The sequence below is a fragment of the Miniopterus natalensis genome, chromosome 4, assembly GCF_054644295.1.
Source record: "Miniopterus natalensis isolate mMinNat1 chromosome 4, mMinNat1.hap1, whole genome shotgun sequence".
Classification (NCBI taxonomy): Eukaryota; Metazoa; Chordata; class Mammalia; order Chiroptera; family Miniopteridae; genus Miniopterus; species Miniopterus natalensis.
The window spans coordinates 81,115,084-81,135,070 of record NC_142084.1 but is presented as its reverse complement, the minus strand read 5'-3'; the positions used below and the strand labels follow the sequence as shown (position 1 = coordinate 81,135,070).

Sequence of the window (19,987 nt, the reverse complement as noted above, 5' to 3'; positions counted from 1 at the left end):
GTGTTTTTTTACCTGTGCTTTTTCTGTTACTCCTTGAGTAAAACTAATGAGGCAACTGAAGTTCAGAGAGGTTAAGTAACTTCCCCAAGGTCACACAGCTAGTATGCAACAGCCTTGGTTCCAAATCACCCGTTCTTTTCACTCTTTTTGCACTATTCCATTTTACATCTCACACGCATTTCAGAAACACACACATGCGACATACACACCACATGCATACACCCACAAAGGCACCTTACACGTTCACACCCTACGCCCTGCATATACATACACACACATACACACACACAAATGTCCATACTAAATGTCACGTTTCACAGCACACTTCCCATGAACCCAGCTATTCGCATTTTTGAACATACAAAGCTGTGGAACAGGACCCACTATGCATCCACAAACACCCCCATGCACACCCTGACCCCCATAGATCCATACACATCCACCCACCTGTACACACAAAAAGTGCATGCAATCACACCTGGGAGCCTACCCACTTCACACAAACTCGCAAACATCCACAGTCACACACATAAAAAGTCAAATGCCTTTACCCCTTGTCCTGTCAATCAAAACTAGCTCCCCGGTCTATGAATAATGGACCTTTGGATGATTAAGCATGAGCGTCTACATAATCCTAGGATACCTTCGTAACCGTCAGAGGCATACCAGGCTGCCTTCAGGATTTTTTCATTAGTAGGGATGATAGCCTAATTATTTTTAAATTGTTGACCCACATTTGCATATTTACAAATACCCTGCTCGCCAGGACATTTGATTAAAGTAGCAAATTATTCATTCATTCATTCACTGTGCGACTGCTGAGCACCAATTATGTTTGAAACGCCGTGGCAGACACAGTAGGAGACTAACGGAGCAAACAAACAATAAGTAAAAGCACCATGACTCCTGGTCCTAAAACACGAACACAAGTAACTCTATTGCGAGGCAGCATGGCCAGGCCCTGCTGAGCAAAGGGTGCGAGAGGAGGGGGCCACGGAGACGAGATGGCTGGGAGGCTTCCAGCCCAGAGCGGGAGCTGTGGGTGCGGCTGGGGAAGCTGCGGTCTGGGGAAGCACGTTGGGGAAGGAAGCAGGGCACTCGCGTGGGAGGGGAATCTGAGGCACAGGCAGGGCATCTAGGTGGACACGGCCTGCAGGTGTCTGCAAATGAGGAAAGGGGCTCCAGGGAGAAGCCGGAGCGGAAAGAGATTTGAGAGTCGTCCATTAGAGGTGATCACTTAACCAGTTACGACCGATGAGACCAGAAAAGGAGCCGAGGTGACAATCAAGAGGGTGGAGAGCGAATCCTCGGGGAACACAGTGTCCTACTTGGCAACACACAGGCCACATCTCTACGCGTGCACTTCCTCACTTCCCCTAGTCCCGTCTCAGGACCAGAAAAGCTCAGTTGCACAAACGATTGCTCTTCAGGCCTTCAGCCTCCAATTCTGCCTCCTCTAGAAATCTGCGCGCCTTTGACCGAGCGGGGCAGCGGGAGGGCCGCTGTTCTTAGACATCAGTAGTTCACGCTGTGGCACAAATAAGAACCTGACACCACCTTATGGAGTGGGAACGGGGGTGGGTCCTTCCGCCAGCTGTGCCCCCATTTCCCCAACTGAGCATTTTCGAAAGCGTGTGTTTCATGAGATAGTAGTCCCACAAGCACAGCATCTAAGCTTGTTAAAGGTTCTGAGAAGACCTCGGGTAAAAACGCCTGATTAAATTTGTGTTCCCGAATGCATCCAACTTGGGCAACTTTTCTTTTTTTTTTTTTTAATTAGTGACATTCTGAAGAAAAACTTTGGGGAAAGCCTGGACTGCTTGATCTCTAAGATGCTTTCCGGCCGCGCCGTTCCGTGGACCTATGGGGGTGCAGGCACTCAAAACACAGGGCTGGGCCTTGCGGGGGGTTAACCCTCCACGCCCCTCTCCCGGGGAGACCAGCAGCCAAGTGCGATTGCTCTAATCCTCGGAGATGCCGCCTTGGAAGAGGCAGCAGCTTCCCGGCAGCAATCAGACACTCGGCGGCCTGCCAGGCCCCCGCGCTGGCTGGTATCTGGGCTGGAGAAACAATTTAGCCCGGGCCTTACCTCATTAGGGACCCGTATTACCTATTTCTCAGGCTAACAATGCTCCAGTGGTTCTGCAAGAGCTGGGCAAGGCTGAGACCTGACCGCCGCGTGAGAAGGGGCCTCGCTAACCCTCTGCCTTCCTCTCTCCCTCCGTAGCCTCGCTGCTTCTAAGGAGGCGGATGCCGCCCGCTCCGCCCCCAAGCCGATGTCGCCCTCGGACTTCCTGGACAAGCTAATGGGGAGGACCTCTGGATATGATGCCAGGATCAGGCCCAATTTCAAAGGTAGAGAAATCTTTCCTTCCAGATCCCCAGGACCTTTCCTAGGTTAAGAAGCAAGCGGCACGGTCCTGGACGTAGGTGGTAAATACGTGGAAGGAACCCCAGGCTCTCGCCTCTGTCCTAGGCAGACACGGTTCATCAGTTCAGTCTGCTCCCCACCAACCCCAGCCAAACCAAGCTCAGGCTCCAGCTCAACAGGACCTCTCGCTGCCAGGAGTCAGCGTATGAATTAAAAGCTATTTGCTACCTCTGGTGTAATGGACACACAGACAAACGTGGAACGTAAAGAAACAGGGTCAAAGTGGGGTTCAATGCAAACTGACTCTGAACTCTGACGACCCTCTTCCTTTCTCTGGGCCTCAGTTTCCTCACCTCTGCAGTGATAAAGTTGGCTATATCTGTGGTCTTTAAACTTCATGGAAGCTCTGGGGCTTCCACCATATGCCCCAAAAGGGAGAAGCAGAGAACACAATAAGCAAACCCACCCCTGCTTCTCCTCCAAGCAGCTCCCCTATTTGTTTTAGATAAGAGGCTTCCAACTCAAATTCATCTCCTGAAAGGTTCCTGGAGATTAACAAATAATTTTTGAAACTTTCTAGTCTAAGTCAGAATCACAATTTCAAATGCCTACAGGAATTAGGTGGGTAACTTAAATGAGTGAGGGGAGCCAAGAGTAAGGCAACAGGGAGTGGTGGAGACTCTAGAGAGGCAGAGGTGCAGGCCCTCTAAAGGGGACAGCCTCTCCTTAGCCCCAGCCCATAGTTGCCCACAGGAATGTGGGTCCCGTGTTGCCAGACCATACAGTATTCCGAAGAGAGCCAGGAATCAAGATTTATGCAAAATTTCCTGATTCCTAAAATATGTACATTCAAACAGAACATGTTTGTGAGCTATATATGCCTTGTAGGTAACCAGTTTACAAACCCTCACCAAAGTGACCTGGTTTCTTTTAGCTCTCGCAGTTGTATGAGATCTCAACACCAATAACAAGAGGGGACCAGTTCCCTTTGATGCCTTAAGAGTCTGTAACCACCTTGAGCTGCTGAGCAGAATTCTGCAGGTGTGGTCTTTAGGACTCCCTGGGAGCCTGTGCACTCTGGCCTTCCTCCCAGCACCCTTGCAAAAATCTTATTTTAAGCACCCTCTGTCAGCCTCCTAGTCAATTTTGATTCCACATGCCCTTCCTCACTGCTCCTTTTGGCTCAAGTCCAAAGCCAAACAAGGGCTGTGACAGCTGGTAACGACTTCCTCATGCTTGCTCACTTTACCCCCATTGTCAGTGCTCTGCAAGTAGAAAACAGTCTGGGGTGTGTACTGAGGTTCATTTGCCCTATTTACCTCAAGGCTCCTTCGCTCCCCCAGCACCTTGCTCCTGAGGCCACATCTTCCAGCACCGTTAGCATAACCTTGGTCCCCTTGAGGACAGCTAAGTCAGGACCAAGGTCACCCTCATAGCACTGGGCCCAAGCCCTTCACCAAGGTCTCAATCTCATACACCCACGCAGATGTGGCACATGAGTGAAGCAGGATGGAGATGAGAAAATTTGAGAGCGTGGGGCTAGTCTCAGCTCTGCAGCAGCTGCCCGCAGGCCCCAAGCCAGCAGGTCTTCCAAGATAAGACTTGAGTCTGGAGTTTTGTGAAGTCTTCCAAGTTGGCAGCTAAATCACACCTTTTAGAAACACCGTTGGCCAAATCAAACACATTCGAGAACCGACCACCGGGTTGCAGCCCCACCCTGTCCCCAAACCAGGTTGCATCGTTTTAGGAGTTCCAGCCCCTGCGCCCCTGCAGGGCTCTCTCAGGACTCCATGCCGAGCCAGGGTCTTGCTCGCCTGAGAAAGGCGGGACTCGGTGGACCGCGCACGCAGCCAGGGTCCAGGTGCCAGCTATCCTTGGTGCATACCATTGTACACGGCACATAAGACGCCCTCAATAAACCCTTCATGAATGAATGAACAAATAAATCAACCAATGTGCTAAGGCTTAGAGCAGGTAAGTGACTCCCAAGTCATGCTGTCAAGGCTGTAGCGACTTTAGCCCAGCTAGTTACTCTGACTCGATTTGTTATCTAGGGCTAGTCATTTATGTATGTTTATTTGCTTATTCTCGTATTTACTGACTTACTTACTTAGCAGTGAACATCTTTAAGAAATAAAATTTCACCCAGACTGTAAGACCTTTGAATCAGAGCCCTTCCTCTCCCCGCGCTGAAAACCTTACTCCAAACGCGTGGGTCCCAAAATCTACAGAACTAGATCATCTTAGCCCTCTCCTGACCCTGCTCTGTCTCTAGCCCCTTCAGTCCCCTCCAAGTAGGGCTCTAGGTGCAGCTTCCAGGAACCCCAGCCAGGGGCTGGGGAGCAAGGTTTCTCTCCTGTCCCTTGTGCTGAGGGCTGAAACCCTGGCATGAGGAAGGGACCTCCTGCCCCTGAGCCCCATGGCCCCTTCACACCTACCCAGACACAAAGAAGATTCCCCAAAGCTTCACACAAACCACAGAGCTCCTGAGAAGGCGCCTGTGACCCAACCCAGTAGGAAGAGGCCTGCACTGTTTGAAACTCTAGTGATTAACCACCCAGCAGTTTTCTTCAAGCACCAGATATGTTGCCTGCTCCTGACTCGCCTGGCGATAGGGAAGGCAGGGAACAGTAGGCTCAGTCCACAGAACACAGTGCCAATGCAAACTGTAATAGAGCACTAAAATTGGATTCTAGAACTCCCTCTACTTACCTGATGCATGTAACCCAGAGTAAATCACCTGACGGAGCTGGGCCTCTGTTTCTGCATCTGTAAAATGATCCAGCAGGACGAGGCCCTTCTCGCTCTGATAGTCTGTATCTCCTCTAAGACTCTGTGTAGGACAATGGTTCCCGGGATCAGGGGCACAACCTGATGCAAACACATACACAAAAGCAAAATTAAACTTTAATATTTAATGAAATATATATATTATCCTGCTGCCAAAGGCAGCCAGATTGTAATTTTCTTGAGGATAATTTCATTTCAGATTTATGTCAATGAATCTCACCTCCCCATGGGGTCCTCTGGGCTGGCACCCTCTCGCATACATAAATCAGGACCTAATTTATAGGAGAGTCACAGCACCAGGCACTTGCAGGGGATGGGTGGGAAGTCTGTACACGTGGTTCAAGGCACAGGCAGTAACTCTTTGGGGCATCTTAATGGTATGAGGCTAAATGAAAGAGAAACCTGGGTCTGAGCCTAAATGAAAAAGAAAAAAACCTAATGGGCCTTTGTTTAGCGCAAGTGACGAGGCAGATCTCTGCTCAGCATAAGGAAAATTTTTTAACAGACAGAGCTATCAACTGTGGAAAGGACTGCTCAAGATGAAATGCGTTCCCAGTACTGGAGGCGTTCAACCACTGAGTCTTCAAGCACTGAGCTTTGAACAGGTAGCTGGTCTATAGCAGTGTTCCTACACCTGGCTGTGCACAAGAATTACCCAGGGAGCTCGATACAATATAGATTCTGGGCTAATCTCCAGAGATTTGGGTTCGCTAGGCCGAGGAATCTGCGGTTAACTAGTTCTCCAGGTGATTCTACTGCAGACAGCCCTACCTGCACATCAGTTTAGGTGACCTTTAAGAAACCTTCCAGCCCTGACATCCTATAACCCTGTAGTTTGAATGAATAGCTCCCACAAGGGAATTCCAAACCACTGGAGCTTAGAGTGACTGCCCAGATCAAGAGCTACTCTCCCAGATTGATGGGGAAACTGCGACCCAGAGCAAGGAAGGGGCGTGCCTGGGGTGAAGCAGCCAATGAGTGCTGAAGCTGTGTCCAAAGCCCAGGGATCCTGGCACTACCCTGGAGGGAAAACCTGGATTCTCACCACGAGACTGAGTCCCACCCTATACACCAAGATTTCTGAAAACAAGGAAATCTTGGCAAAGTTTGGGTGAAATGAGCGGGCTACTTTTGCAAGAGGGACACAGAAAATTTGATAGCAGGACACAAGGATATCTGCCTCCTTATTTCCACAATCAGAAAACTTGGGTGCGAGTCCTGGCTCTACCACTTGCTGGCTAAATAAGCCCAGGTGGGTTGCTAAGACTCCCTGTGCTCCACCTGAACAGCAGGGACAGTAACTTTGCCTTGCCTACCCCAGGACCTCATGGAGACCAACAAGAAAGTGAACCTCGAAGTTTTCAGATTACACATTTCAATCTTCATGTGCATGACCTATTATTATCCAAGTCTTACCCACCTTCAAGGTCAGCTCAAGATCATCGCCTTCACGAGATCTTCCCTAATAATTCACTCTCCAGGACTTCTCTTGTACCTGGGCTCCTACTGTGTGTATCCCTCTTACCCATGGTCTCACATTCCTCTCTGGTGGCTTAGGCTGGTCCTTTCATCAGATGTAGAAGTCCAGTGCTTAAAATCCACTGTGTGACCTTGAGCATGCCACTTCCTTTCTCTGAACCTCTTTTTCACAAGGACAGCCATTAGGACAGCCAGTTTCGGAATTAAATAAATCTGAATTCAAACCCTGCTTGTCCTTTTACTGCTGCGTGGCTGAGGACCATGACCTCTCTGAGCCTCCGTTTCCTCATCGGTAGAAGGGAGGCAATAGCCATGCCTCCTCGCGGAGTCGTTGAGGGGACGGAATGAGGTCACGTTAGTAAAGCTCTCAGCCCAGCAGCACTCCCTGTAATGCTCAGTAAACGCTAACTGCCATCATTATCAGCATAAAATGAAGATATTTAGCGTCCACTAGACGGAGGCCCCTCTAGCAACAGGGTTCCAAAGAGCAAACATTCCTCCCCGTCTCTCCTCTCTGCGGTGGGGTTCAAAAGCCTGCAGGAAAGCACTTAGCAAAGACCCACAGGCTTCCCTTGCGGGTCCCTGGGGATTCCTCGGCTGGCAACTCCCATCGACGCCCTCCTGGGCAATCATAGCTGGTTCAGGAGTTCAAGGCAAGGGACTGGCTGTTCCTTGTGATTCCCGAGATGGCCTCCAACTGTTGTAGCCATAAATACATTTCAGCCACAAATTAGAAGGCGGCCGGTGGGGTTTGGGGAAGGGATTTCAGCCATATGGCAGGATGGCGAAGCATCCCGGGTTCAGGAAAGTGCATCTGGGCTCAGACTCCGGCGCTCGCTCGGGGGCCAGGGAATCCGGCAGAGCACTGTGGCCGGAGTCCCGATGGATGCTGGGGGTGGGGTGGAGAGCGAGCCAGGGGCTCCCTGCCAAGGGGTGTGCACCCTGAAGTCAGGGTTCCGGGAGCGGGGCCTAGCCTGCGGGTTTCTTGCAGCCTGGAGCTCAGCAGGGATCTCTCTTGCTTGGCAGGTCCCCCGGTGAACGTGAGCTGCAACATTTTCATCAACAGCTTCGGTTCCATCGCTGAGACAACTATGGTGAGTGAGTGAAAACACACGCTGCTGTCCCCCGCTGGGTGTGTCTCTCTCCCTGAAATACTTCCCCTCTGCGTCAGTCTTCTCAAGGAGGTGGGGAAGCTGGTGTTTCCCTGTCTCCGGTGGTACAGCAGTTGGACATTATGACTGTCCTATTCAGTGCTTTAGGTGAGGACATCCGAAAAGGGCCAAAGAGCCAGCAGGGCCTGCACGTGCCAAACACCCAGGATTAAAAAAACAAAATCATACCAACGGGCTAAAGCTTTAGATGAAAAAAAAATGAAAAGACGCGCTTATAAGATTCATATTCAACTGTGGAATAGGAGAAGACTGGGTGAAGGAGCTGAAATGTATATTGGGCTAATTCTACTCTACTCTCTATTTTTGTACATATTTTAAAGGTCCTATAGTAAAAAGTTAAAAATAAATCAGTTACACTAGAAAAAAAAAGGCTAGAAGGAAAAATACTAAAATGTTAATAGCAATTATGCCTGTATCATAGACTGATGGGTGATTTTTATTTTCTTCTTTAAGCATTTCTGTATTTTTCAAATTTCTACAAGGAGTAAATATTACATTAGTAATCAATAAATACATGATACATTAATTTTTTTATCAGTCCTTGAAAACAAAAATAATCAATTGTGCTTGTTTTGAAGGGAGTGATTTTGCTTGTGAGAAAATCATTAAAGCCACTTAGAGCCGTCTCTTTATGCCCTGGCTGCGTGGCTCAGGTGGTTGGAGCATCATTTCACATCAATGTTTCTTTCTCTTTCTCTCTCCCTCCCACCTCTCTTTCTAAAAATCAATAAACCCATCCTGCCCCTCAGGGTGTGGCTCAGCGGTTGAGCCTCGACCTAGGATCCAGGTGATGGGGTCCGATTCCCGGTCAGGGCACATGCCGGGGTTGAGGGCTCCATCCCCAGTGGGGGGTGTGCAGGAGGCAGCCGATCAACGACTCTTTCATCATTGATGTTTCTCTCTCTCTCCCTCTCCCTTCCTCTCTCTGAAATCAATAAAGATATATTTTAAAAAGAAAATAAAATAAACACATCCTTGGGTGAGGATTTAAATAAATAAATAAGTCATCTCTTTAGAGCAGAGGAGGCAGCAGCCAGTCACCAAGTCCTAGAGCGGGTACCTCCTTGAAATCCTCTAAACCATCCATTTCTGGCCATCCGCCAGTCCCCAGGCTAGTTCAGGCTTCCAGCGAGGCCTGTTCACATCACTGCAAAGGGTTCTCAGCTTCCATCTTGCCCGCTCAGTCCATTCCTTCTCACATAGTGATCTTTCAAAAACACAAACTAAGCACCCCACCCCCTTGCGGCCACCCCCCCGAGGCTGCCCCCTCGGCTTCCGCACTGAGCTCAGGCTCCTGTGCAAAGCTGAGAAGGCCCTTCATGGCTCTGCCCTGCCTCGCCTCGCCCCTCTCACCGCCCACTCAGGAGAGAGGGAAACGGTTAGGGTTCGCACAAGGGGCGCCCTCTGGTTTACAGCTGCTGTTGATGCTGTGGAAGCCTCTGCCTAGGGCACCCACTCCAGCCTCCTCTCCCTTGGCATCTCCTCCTATTCCCATTTACGTTTCTGCTTAGAGTTACCTCTGCAGGAAGCCTTCATGCTCTAACACCTGTGTACATGTATGTATGAGTTCCTATATGGGCTTGACCCAAGACTAGGATGGCCCCTTCTTCCCATTCTCGTGGCCCATTTGACAGTTCCCATGATAGCCCTTACACGTACCACCATCACCGTCTGCTTATTTGTAATAGTAACGCAAGTGCTTTGCGGTCCAGAACCTTGTCTCCTTTCCTGTGGCAATCTCAGCAGCTAGCACAGTGATATATAAACAAGTACTCAATAATTTTTTTAAATAAATAAACCCAATCAGATATATTGTCTGTCAGTTCAAGCCATCATTTGGTCCTAAACATTAAATTACATCAAGCCTTTCAGTCCCAGACCGACAAAAATCACTGAGCTCTGCAGGCCACGGGGCAAATGGTCCAAAATCTGTCCTTCTTCAAAGAGGCCTGTCCTTTTTTTTTTTACTTTTTTATTGAATGTATTGGGGTGACATTGATTGATAAAATTACCTAGGTTTCAGGTGTACAATTGTATAATACACCATCTGTATATTGCATCGTGTGCTCACCACCCCAAGTCAAGTCTCCTTCCATCTCCATTTACCCCCCTTTACCTTCTACTACCTCCCCCCACCCCTTCCCTCTGGCGACCACCACACTGTTGTCTGTGTCTTGATACAGCCAAGCAGACCCTACCCACATCCAAAGGAAGAAGGAGTTGCCATTTTCCAGCTTGCACATCCACAGTCCTGTGATTTTTTTTCCCCCCACCGGGTACTTAATTATCTATATGTGTTTAATTTGCTTTGTGGATGATTTAGGGGAAGAAAAAAAAAAACTAAAAATCTCAGAGCTAGCAAAAAACTTAAGAAATGGTCTAAGCCAGTACTTTATTTTACAAAAAGGGAATCTGATGACTAGAGCGGTGACCTCACTTGAGCAAGGTCACAAGGTCACAGGGCATGGAATGGCTGCTCTTTGCAGCAGTCAAGGGCTCCCCTCCCTTCAGCTCTTTCCCCCCTAGATCCCACCAACCAAACCATCTGGGCCACTTTCTCAAGCCTCTTTCCTTGTCACTCAGAATATAACAGCAACAGCCACACATTAAATGCCGCTGGGTGCCAGGCGGTATGCGGGGTGCTTCTGCATATACCATCTCATTTAGACCTCACAGCAGCCCCCAGGAGGCAGGAATTGTTATCCCCATTTTACAGATAAGGAAACGCCACTGAACAGACATGTCTAGGCCCCAGACTTCCAGGCCAGGGCTCTGTCTCTCCAACCCTGCGAAGAGCTGGTTGAACACCCTGGGTCCCGTTAATACGAATAGAGTCCCAGCGTCAGAAACTTTCCAGACTCTTCAGGAGCAGCAGGGGTGCACAGCAGCTCTATAAACAGCTGGAGTCCCTGAGCTTGACTGTCTGCTTCCCAGAGCCTGGCCTCCTTCACCAGGCCTGAGAGCAGAGACAAGCAGCCAGCAGAGCAACAGGGTCTCTGTTCTCTCCAGACCAGCGGGGGGGGGGGGGGGGGGGGCCTGTGGCTGCCTGCCCTTCACCTGACCTTCCCAGGGACTCGCTTTGCGTCTAGGCAGGAAGGTGAAGGCAGAAGGCGGAACAGGAGTGAATGAGGGAGAGGCAGGAAGGGGCTCCTGATCGAGAGCAGCCCCCCTGGCGGTCTACAGGAGAAAGATCTGGAGCTAGAACCTGCAGGGAACCACCCCAGCTTGTCTGCACACACATGCTTATGAGTGTGCAAAAGTGTGCACGGCAGCCTCTATGTGTCTGTGTAGTATGCATGCACATGTGTGTATTGTGGGGTTGTTTGTGCAAATGTACACACAGGCATGTGCATATGTGTATGCTAGTTAGACATGTAATCTAGAAGAAAAATGTGTATGACCATGTATAGGTATGAGTATAAGTATGTGTATTTCTAGTTATACATGCACATGTGAATGTGTGTAAGTGTGGATGTGTCCGTATCTGTTATGTATATATGTAAAAATAGGCAAACGTATTTAAGAGTGAGTGTACGTGAAGGGCACTGTTTCCATTCATGTAATTGTGTGTGGATATCTGTGAATATATAAGCGCTGAGTTAAGCATGCACCAACATGAGTCAGCATATTTATATTGTGTATATGCATGTGCATGTGAATATATGTACAAATACATGTGAATAAGTGAAGGAGGACACATGAATCATTATGTGAGTGTGAGTCTGTCTATGTACGTGTACAGGTGTACATGGGAGTGAGCACACATGCGGGCACGTATATCGCAGCAGTTCATGTGGAACTATATGTAAACAATGAGAGAGAGAGAGCGTGAGCACGTGTGTGTCTGTGTATTGGCATCATCTAGGCATGAATCCCAGCATTTCCATTATCAGGCCATCAGCTCCGGCCTCTCTTACCAAGGGTCTGGTTAGCCTGGCACAGAGACAGGCACACCGTGGTCAGGACCCTGGGGATTAGTGGCAGCCTATCCACAGTATATTTACAGACAGCAAAGCTCTGGCACTTTTTTTCTAAGTATATGAGTAATAAATGAAAACAAGCTTTGTAATAAGCCCATTTTAAAAAGATGAAAGAAATAGGAATGCACATAAGCAACCTAGTGAACATCCTACTAGGTCCTCTCCTTGGCTGCACATACATTTGTGGACACACATCTCTGTAGAAATGGGATCGTGCAGGTACAATTTGCTTTTTTACCCTTCCTCCATGTCCTGGAATCTGTCCACATCACTCCATGTAGGTCTGCCTCATTCCTAACTCTCCACACACCACCAAATTTGGAAACATAATAGGTAATCAATACTATGTTCAATACATGACAAAATTACTTTAATCTATGTTTCCAGACTTTATGGCGTACCTGTAGAATTCCATGGTCTGGACATCATTTCATGGTATTTAAACACCCTTCTTCTGATGGACCTTTAGGCTTATGCAGCTTTTCACTATTACAAATGCATATTCTTGTGTATAACTCTGCCCATTTCCTAAGGACATATTCTAAAAGTGGAACTACTTTATCAAAAAAACACGCACTTCGTTTCACTATTTTGACAGATATTATTGCCCAACTTACTTCCAAAGAAGCCTCAATAATTGACTGTCCTCACAACAGTGTTCATTTCTCTCTATCCTTGCCAGCCCAGGATATTATCATTTATTTTTTATTTTACCAGGTGAGATTTTTTAAATAGGACTTCACTGTCATTTTTATTTTTCACTCCAGATCCTTAGTAAATTTGAGCATCTTTGCATATATTTACTGGGCAACTTGAATAGCATAGGTTCTTTTTTTCCATGTACTTTCTTAACCCATTTGGTTTGGTTTAGTTTAGTTTTCTGTAATGTATTCAGTGGTGGTTTACTTTTCTCTGATTATATAATAATATTTCCAACATCATTCTTAAGTAGGTGTTATTCCTCCACCGATATGAAATGTTTTTTCATAAACTAAGTCCCTGTATATACCTAGTCTGTTTCTAGTCTCAGTTTATTGTTCCATTGCTATTTATCTGTTTCTGTACCAATATCACACTATTTTAATTACTATGGCTTCACATTACATGTCTGTGTCTGGTAGAGACAGTCCTCTGTTGTTCCTTTACAAGGCTTCCTTGACCTTTTCAGCCCATTTCCTCTTGCACATGAACTCTAGAATCAGCTTGTCGAAGCCTATAAAATTTGCCTCAGATTTCACAGATCAAATTTATAGATTAATTTGGGAAGATGTAACATCTTTACTATATTTTATAAACATGGTGTGTCTCTCCATTCATCTAGGTATTCCTTTTTGCTTTTTGGTAATGTTTTAGAGTTGTTTTTTAAATATATACAACCCTTGTTAGGCTTGCTCCTGGATATTGTGTGGGGCTGGTTGCTATTGTGGATGAGATCCTTTTTAGTGGTTGTTTTTTTCCATGACACCGTCAGTCTTTCTACACAGCTAACGCTAGGTCACTTGCTATACTCGTGGGTTGGGGGATCCAAGAGAAAGTCTATTAAACGTCATCCAGTTGGATGTGGCTCAGCACTCCACAGAGCTTGGTAAGCTAAAGACAAAGAGAAGGCCATGGAGAGAGCGCTCAGAAATGCCACTAGAGTCTGTTACAGGCAGAAAGAGAAATTATAGGCAGTCTTGGTAGCATCTGCTGGGTGACTCTCTCCCAACACACCACCAAGGGAGGCCCCCCCAGCATGCGGTTATGACGGCCCAGGGCTGGCTCTCCATCAGGTCAGATCAGGAAGGCTGACTCATGATGATCCAACCCGCAGAAGACTGAAGCGGGCACATAAGACTGCCAGGTCATTTTCATTTACATTGGATCTTTCCATTCTAATTGGAGGAACGCTCTTGTCCTCCATGAACGCTCTCCCTCGCCACTCTCTGAATATTAGGGAAGCCTATCAAAAGTTGCTTTTGACATACCTGGAGCTGGAGAAAAAGACAGTTTTGAAGGAAATTTCACCCAGGCCTTTTTAAAGAGAGGCCTGAGAAACCATCCTTGCCTCACCACACAAGAACCCTCTTTCCAGTGACAAAAAAGCACGTGTTCCTCCAGACAGAGTGACCCTACCCCCCAGGTGAGGCTCAATTACCAACTGCCAGGTTCCTGCTCCTCAAACTGCCCTTTCTTATACCACCAAATAAATGTCTCCCACATGTTTGTAAAATAGTTCTCTAAACAAGACACGATAAAATCAATCAAGGTTCTGCTTATTAAATTACAAGAACATGCAGGTGCTCAATCACTGAAATGGCACAGGAGTCACTGTGATGGATGCTGGGCCTCACTCAACTCCTCTACCGCACGCTCACCTCTGCTGTTAGTGTAGCTCTCGGGGAGCAACTTTATCGTCCACGTTTCCGAGTTTGTTAGAGTCTCACTTGTGCCTGAACTACCAACACTGTCCTCTTTCCTGTTTCCAGGTTAACATCCGCCCTTCAATTTGCAACCTTTGGCAACCAGTTATGACTGCACCTCACTGTTTAATATGCACACCCAAAGTTCTCCACCTGATACTGACTATAAGGATACGTATGAGCCGACCTGTCCCGTGCATTCAGTGGGGCGCCAAACACTATGTCTACTCCATTTCTTTAACCCACTCATCTAGGAACTTAGTTTTTAAAAGGAGGAGGGGGTGTAGAATAGAGGCAGTATGCAATTGTCATAAGGCTGAAACTGAGCACCAGCCAGTCCTGGATTCATATCCCTGCTCTAGCTCCTACTAGCATTGGAACTTTGAGCTTAACCTCTGTCTAACCTCTCTGAGTTTGTTTCCTGCCCTATAAACCCAGAGACACGATGCACATAGAGATACAGTGCATATGAAGTTCCAGCAGGTGTTAGACACCCAATAAAAGCAGCTGCTATTAGCATGTTCATGTAATTATTAAACTCACACTGGGCTTTAGTGATCCCCTAGAGACAAGCAAAGATGCTCAGCTCCACTGGTCCAAATCATCTACGGCTCTTTACAAATGTAGCTCTGACTGTGTGAGATCCAAATGAGATGGCACCAGGCAGGGTGGTGACTCAGGAGAGGTTCAAGGCACAGAGCAGGCATCCGGAGCCGAGGAGGCCATGAGTCAGGATCCGGGGAGTCAGCAGCACTGGACTTGAGTGTAGAGCAGACAGTGGGTCAAATCAGGGGTCACAGCAGGAATGAGTAGGAGCACCAGTGGACTGCTGGACCTGGGGTGAGGCTTTCTGTCCTCTGCCCTTTTGAATACTTCCCGCTCCTTGTGAGTCTCTACAAATCCATGGGTACATAGCAGCAGCCAGAGGCAGCACCCGGTGGCATTGAGGTGTCATCAGACTGTCACTCAGTGCAATTCTGGGGGATCCTGGGTAGTGTAGTCTAGTGGTTAAGTGCTTGGGCTCTGGCATTAACATCTTGGGTTCAAATCCCAATGTTACCACCATACTGAGTCTTGCTTTGCCTCTAGGCCTTCACGTAGCAGTTCCAAGTGCCCTAAATGCTTTTCCTCTTCGGCTCAACCAAATGCCAGGTCTCCGACTCTCACCATAAATACCGTGTCTTCCTGAAGCCTGCCCTGACCTCTACCCCCAAGTGCAGATGGGAGGCTGCCTCCTCTGCCTCCCGAGCACCCTGTGCTCTCTCCCTACCAGAGCCCTTACCTCAGTGTGGGGGAGGCATTACACCGTTGGCTCTGTGACTGCATAAATATGTCTTTCCTGTTCTCAGTATATTCTCTGGTGCCTAGAACAGTGCCTGGCACTTACTAGATGCTCAGTTCAGTGTTCTTGAAAAGGAAAACAAAACTAATAACAATTAGCTATTAGATTTTGGAAGGGTTCTTAGAGACCATCTCGCCTGACTTCTTCTCTGGGGCCCAGAGAAGCAATTCGGCTTCTAACCCCTGGTCCTTTACTGATTTGCTACGTGGTCTTAGAAAATACCTTCCCTCTCTGAGTCTCAGGCTCTCCAGCTATAAAATGAGGAAAGCTCTTCCTGCTCCAACTTATTCTGGCTCTGCCTCCTGCCCCTCCTTCTGGATGCTGGTAGGTCGCAGGGGTACTGACGGGGGAGTAGGTGGGATGGCGCAGGAGAAATGTAAGCTCAGGTTCACCCTTTCAAACTGTCTCCAATCCAGGTGAGGAGATAAGACACACATGGCGAGGAAGTGCTAAATTAAATGTTTCTGGTGATTCCGTTTTGCTAGGAGATCAGAAAAGGAAGCGATCGGGAAAGCCTGAGGGCACGAAGGCTCCTGCGAGAGTGAGGCTTAAGCTGAGCAGGCAGGATTTACTGGGCTGTGAGGATGAGAGGAGAGCGTCCCGGGCACGGAACCGGCTCCCCGCTCCCCTTGAGACCGCATGGACACGTGCTCGCCGAGGGTCAGCCAATGATGCAGAGCCCAGCCCTGCCACTTACTAGCTCTGGCCTTCGACAAGTTTCTCAACCCTCCTAGATCTCAGCGTCCCTTACCCTTGCTGTGGCTATCTGAATGTCTAACTTGCTGGATTTGTGACTACTAAATGTATGTGACAGTATCTAGAACAGCGCCTGGTGCCTAACAGACCATTTTAAGAAATGCCACTTTCTTTTCTTCCTTTCTGCCACCTAAACAGTCTTGACATGTCACTGGCAAGAACATCCAAACTACAGCTGGGGTTTGGGGGCTGAAGGTTTTTTCTGACCAACCATTCGTAGTCTGTTAACTCTGATACGACTTGCTCAGTGCTTCACACACACACACACACACACACACACACACACACACACACACACAGAGTTCATGTAAAATCCAAGGGAGAAAGCTGTTTCTAACCCCCTGATCAGATGGGGCCAGATTGGGATCTGTCTCTGTCAACAAAAAAACAAAGAATTAACACCCAGGTCTGGCCTGAAGTCCTCCCTCCACCATGGGATTTATAAGACAGAAGATTACGAAACCAAATGTCATTTTCTATGGGGCTGGAGGGAGAGGCTGCAATTAAATTATAGATCAATTCTGTAAAATTCCTTGGAACATTTATGAAGCTATTGATATTTCTGTAGGCAAACAGAATGAGGCATGTGTTGTGGGGGGGAACTCCCAGGAGAGGGAGAAGGGTTGTTTGTTTCAGTTCACCCCTGCTGATGACTGATTGAGAGTGATTAGCATTTAGAAGCAGCGCCCCAAAGGAAACCCAGCGCCATCTCATTTACAGGCGCCTTCAGGGAAAGGTCGGCAGTGGGTGCTCAGGAGTGGAGCTCAGGTCTTGAAGGAGAGCATTTAAAGTTGGATCTGAGCTGAGGTTATTCATCTTGGAGGACTTTTTTAAACTCTTTTGGGAATCCAGCAGACAGAACTCTGCTCTTGTGCCTGGGAAAACACAGATATACCCCAAATTCTATTTGAGGTGTCAAGATATTCGTGGAACCCAGGTTTAGAATGCCTCTCTAACAAAAATTTTAAACTTTTCTTTGCAACTATTTCTTAATTCATTACCCACTTTCCGGCCTTGGAGACCTACCCATACCACTAATTGCTTCTCAGATTGTGAATGGAAACTAAGGACTCTTTCAGGTCCTCTGGGAGCAGCTGAACCCCTCACTAGAAGTCAGGGCTTGGGTTCCAGAACCAGCCCTGCTCTGCCTTTCCAGAGACACGCTGGCCCTCTCAGTTCTGTCTGCACTTAAATTTCTCCAACTGGAAAATGGGAGGGGGAGGAGTTTTGACTAAGAAAGCAATTCTTGAGCTATGTTCTGTGGAAGACATGCGTCATGAACAAGAGAAGAGTTCTACAGCCAAAAAGTCAGGACAGTATTGCATATTCTAGTCCCCTCTTGGAGAGACACACAGTTCATTAGCATATTGAACTGACTTCTGAGAAACCCTACAATAAAGAAATCTGTTGTTCTTGGTTTAGTCGAACATTTAATTGCTTTGATCTGTGCATTTTTATCAGAGAAGCGTTTTACTTGGCACTGAGTTTAGAACCTGGTAATTGTGGCTCTCCACCTAGTAATCCTCCCCCAACAAATCAACACACAATATAGAAGGTTACGGAAGGTTGGTGTTAAAACAGAGTGGCGGGACCCGGCTGGAGTGGCTCAGTTGGTTGGGCGTCATCTTGTGCACCAAGAGGTCTCTGGTTCAATTCCCAGTCAGGGCACATGGCCAGGTTGCAGGCTTGATCCCCGGAAAGGAACATGCAGGAGCCCATCGGTGTTTCTCATATCAATGTTTCTCTCTCTCTCCCTCCCTCTCTCCCTCTAAAAAGTCAATAAAAACATAATTAAAAACAAAACGAAACAAAAAAAACACTGATGGAGAGATCAGATTATTAAAAAAACAAAACACAAACAGAGTGGGGGGAACCCTAGGACCAGCAGGAACACTAGAATTCTTTTGCTCACCTTTCCTTCACTGGTTGGGAATTGTTCTCTGTAGGCAAAATAGTTTGAATGCCCAGGCAACAGCTTCTAGTCTGTCCTCTTGGCCCTTCAATCTGTCTAGACTAGTGGCTCTCAAACCAGAGTGCAGTGAGAATTACTGCAATGACGGGGTTGATGATAAAAGGGCAACTTCAACTTTATCTGTAATGTACTATCTCTCTTATCTAAAAAACAATGTTAACAGGATGAAAACAGGCATTTATTACATCTGCCTGAACTTTTTATTTTTTTTAACTTTATAAGAGAAAGAATAACATTTAAATAGTCTCAGTTCAGAGTTGAATATACTCAATGGGGCAATTAGAGAATGTTCTGGGATAATTATGACTCCTATGGTTTTTGCCCAATGCACAGATTTTTTCTTTTAATATGTTTTTTATTGACTTCAGTGGGAGAGAGAGAGATAGAAACATCAGTGATGAGAGAGAGTCATTGATCGGCTGCCTCCTGCACGTCCCCTACTGGGGATCAAGCCCGCAACCCGGGCACGTGCCTTGGCTAGGAATCAAACCACCATCTCCTGGTTCATGGTTGACACTCAACCACTGGGCCACACCGGCAGGGCGATGCACAGACTTCTATGTCTGACTCCCGCATAAGCTGCACCCACACTTTAACAATATCCTCCAGCAGGCTTTGGGGACACTGACAGAGAGCACCTGGGCCTCCGAGGGTTGGCACCTCAGGGCCTAACCTTGGCCCTGCCCCCTTGTGTCCCGGATGCAGGACTACAGAGTCAACATCTTCCTGCGGCAGCAATGGAATGACCCCCGGCTGGCCTACAACGAGTACCCCGATGACTCTCTGGACCTGGACCCGTCCATGTTGGACTCCATCTGGAAACCCGACCTGTTCTTTGCCAACGAGAAGGGGGCCCACTTCCACGAGATCACCACGGACAACAAACTGCTGAGGATCTCCCGGAACGGCAACGTGCTCTACAGCATCAGGTGAGTTCCGCAGAAGCCCGGCCCCTGCACCCCCAGGGCGCGCCTTGTCCCGTCGCCGTCTGGGAGCGGACGCTAAGGGGACGGACGGGTCAAACACAGGTGAACGGGCCCTGGAAAGCCGACGCCTCTGCCAGGCCGGCGGGGGCTCCGTAACTCACACTCGGCAAATGAGAAGGGCCGTCCTAGCAGCAAGCGGTTTAGCCTAACCAGGGAGATCAAGGAAGCATCGGGGGAAGGTGGGGTTAACGTTAGGCCCCTGCGCTCGCCCAGAACTTCAATAAAACAGGACGGAAAAAGGATCCAAAGGCAGCGGTCAGCAGCAGGAGCGTGCAGCACGCAAGGTGAGCAAGCTGTGGAGGGCCGTGGACAGCGCGGCGCTGTAGAACACCACAGTGCTTACGCGTCCGTATTTATTTGTGAAGAGGGGTGGTCTCATGTTAAGTGTTCTTATCATAATTTTTAAAAACAGCAGGAGCAAAGGCACAGAACCTGAAAAATTCCAGCAACCTCACCGTAGGTGGGCCTGCGGGGTGAATGGTCCCGCTCGCAGGTGTCAGTCAGGGCTGCTCTCTCCCTTCTAGAAATGCTTCCCATCCTCCACACCTTGCATTGAGTCTAAGAAGCTGGGTCCCCTCTTCCCAGCTTCCTGCAGATACTGGTGAGAGGGCAAACTTTCAGTCTCCTGCTACCCTCCCCACCTAATTCCCAATCTTTGCCCCCAAGGCATGAAGAAAATGACCAATGTCCGTGTGAGTTTTACAACGCACCATTCGCTGAAATGTACTTACTAGGCT

General features: G+C 48.1%; 1 protein-coding gene across 2 annotated transcripts in view; it reads left to right on the top strand.

Annotated features, from left to right (window-relative positions):
- The window catches only part of GLRA1 (glycine receptor alpha 1), a 64,185-nt gene that overhangs the window by 27,221 nt on the left and 16,977 nt on the right, over window positions 1-19,987 (top strand). For both annotated transcript variants that reach the window (XM_087816088.1, XM_087816087.1), the window contains exons 2-4: window positions 2,228-2,355; window positions 7,667-7,734; window positions 18,970-19,193. In XM_087816088.1, the coding sequence (XP_087672214.1) occupies window positions 2,228-2,355; window positions 7,667-7,734; window positions 18,970-19,193 (420 nt within the window). The remainder of the gene's footprint in view (window positions 1-2,227; window positions 2,356-7,666; window positions 7,735-18,969; window positions 19,194-19,987) is intronic.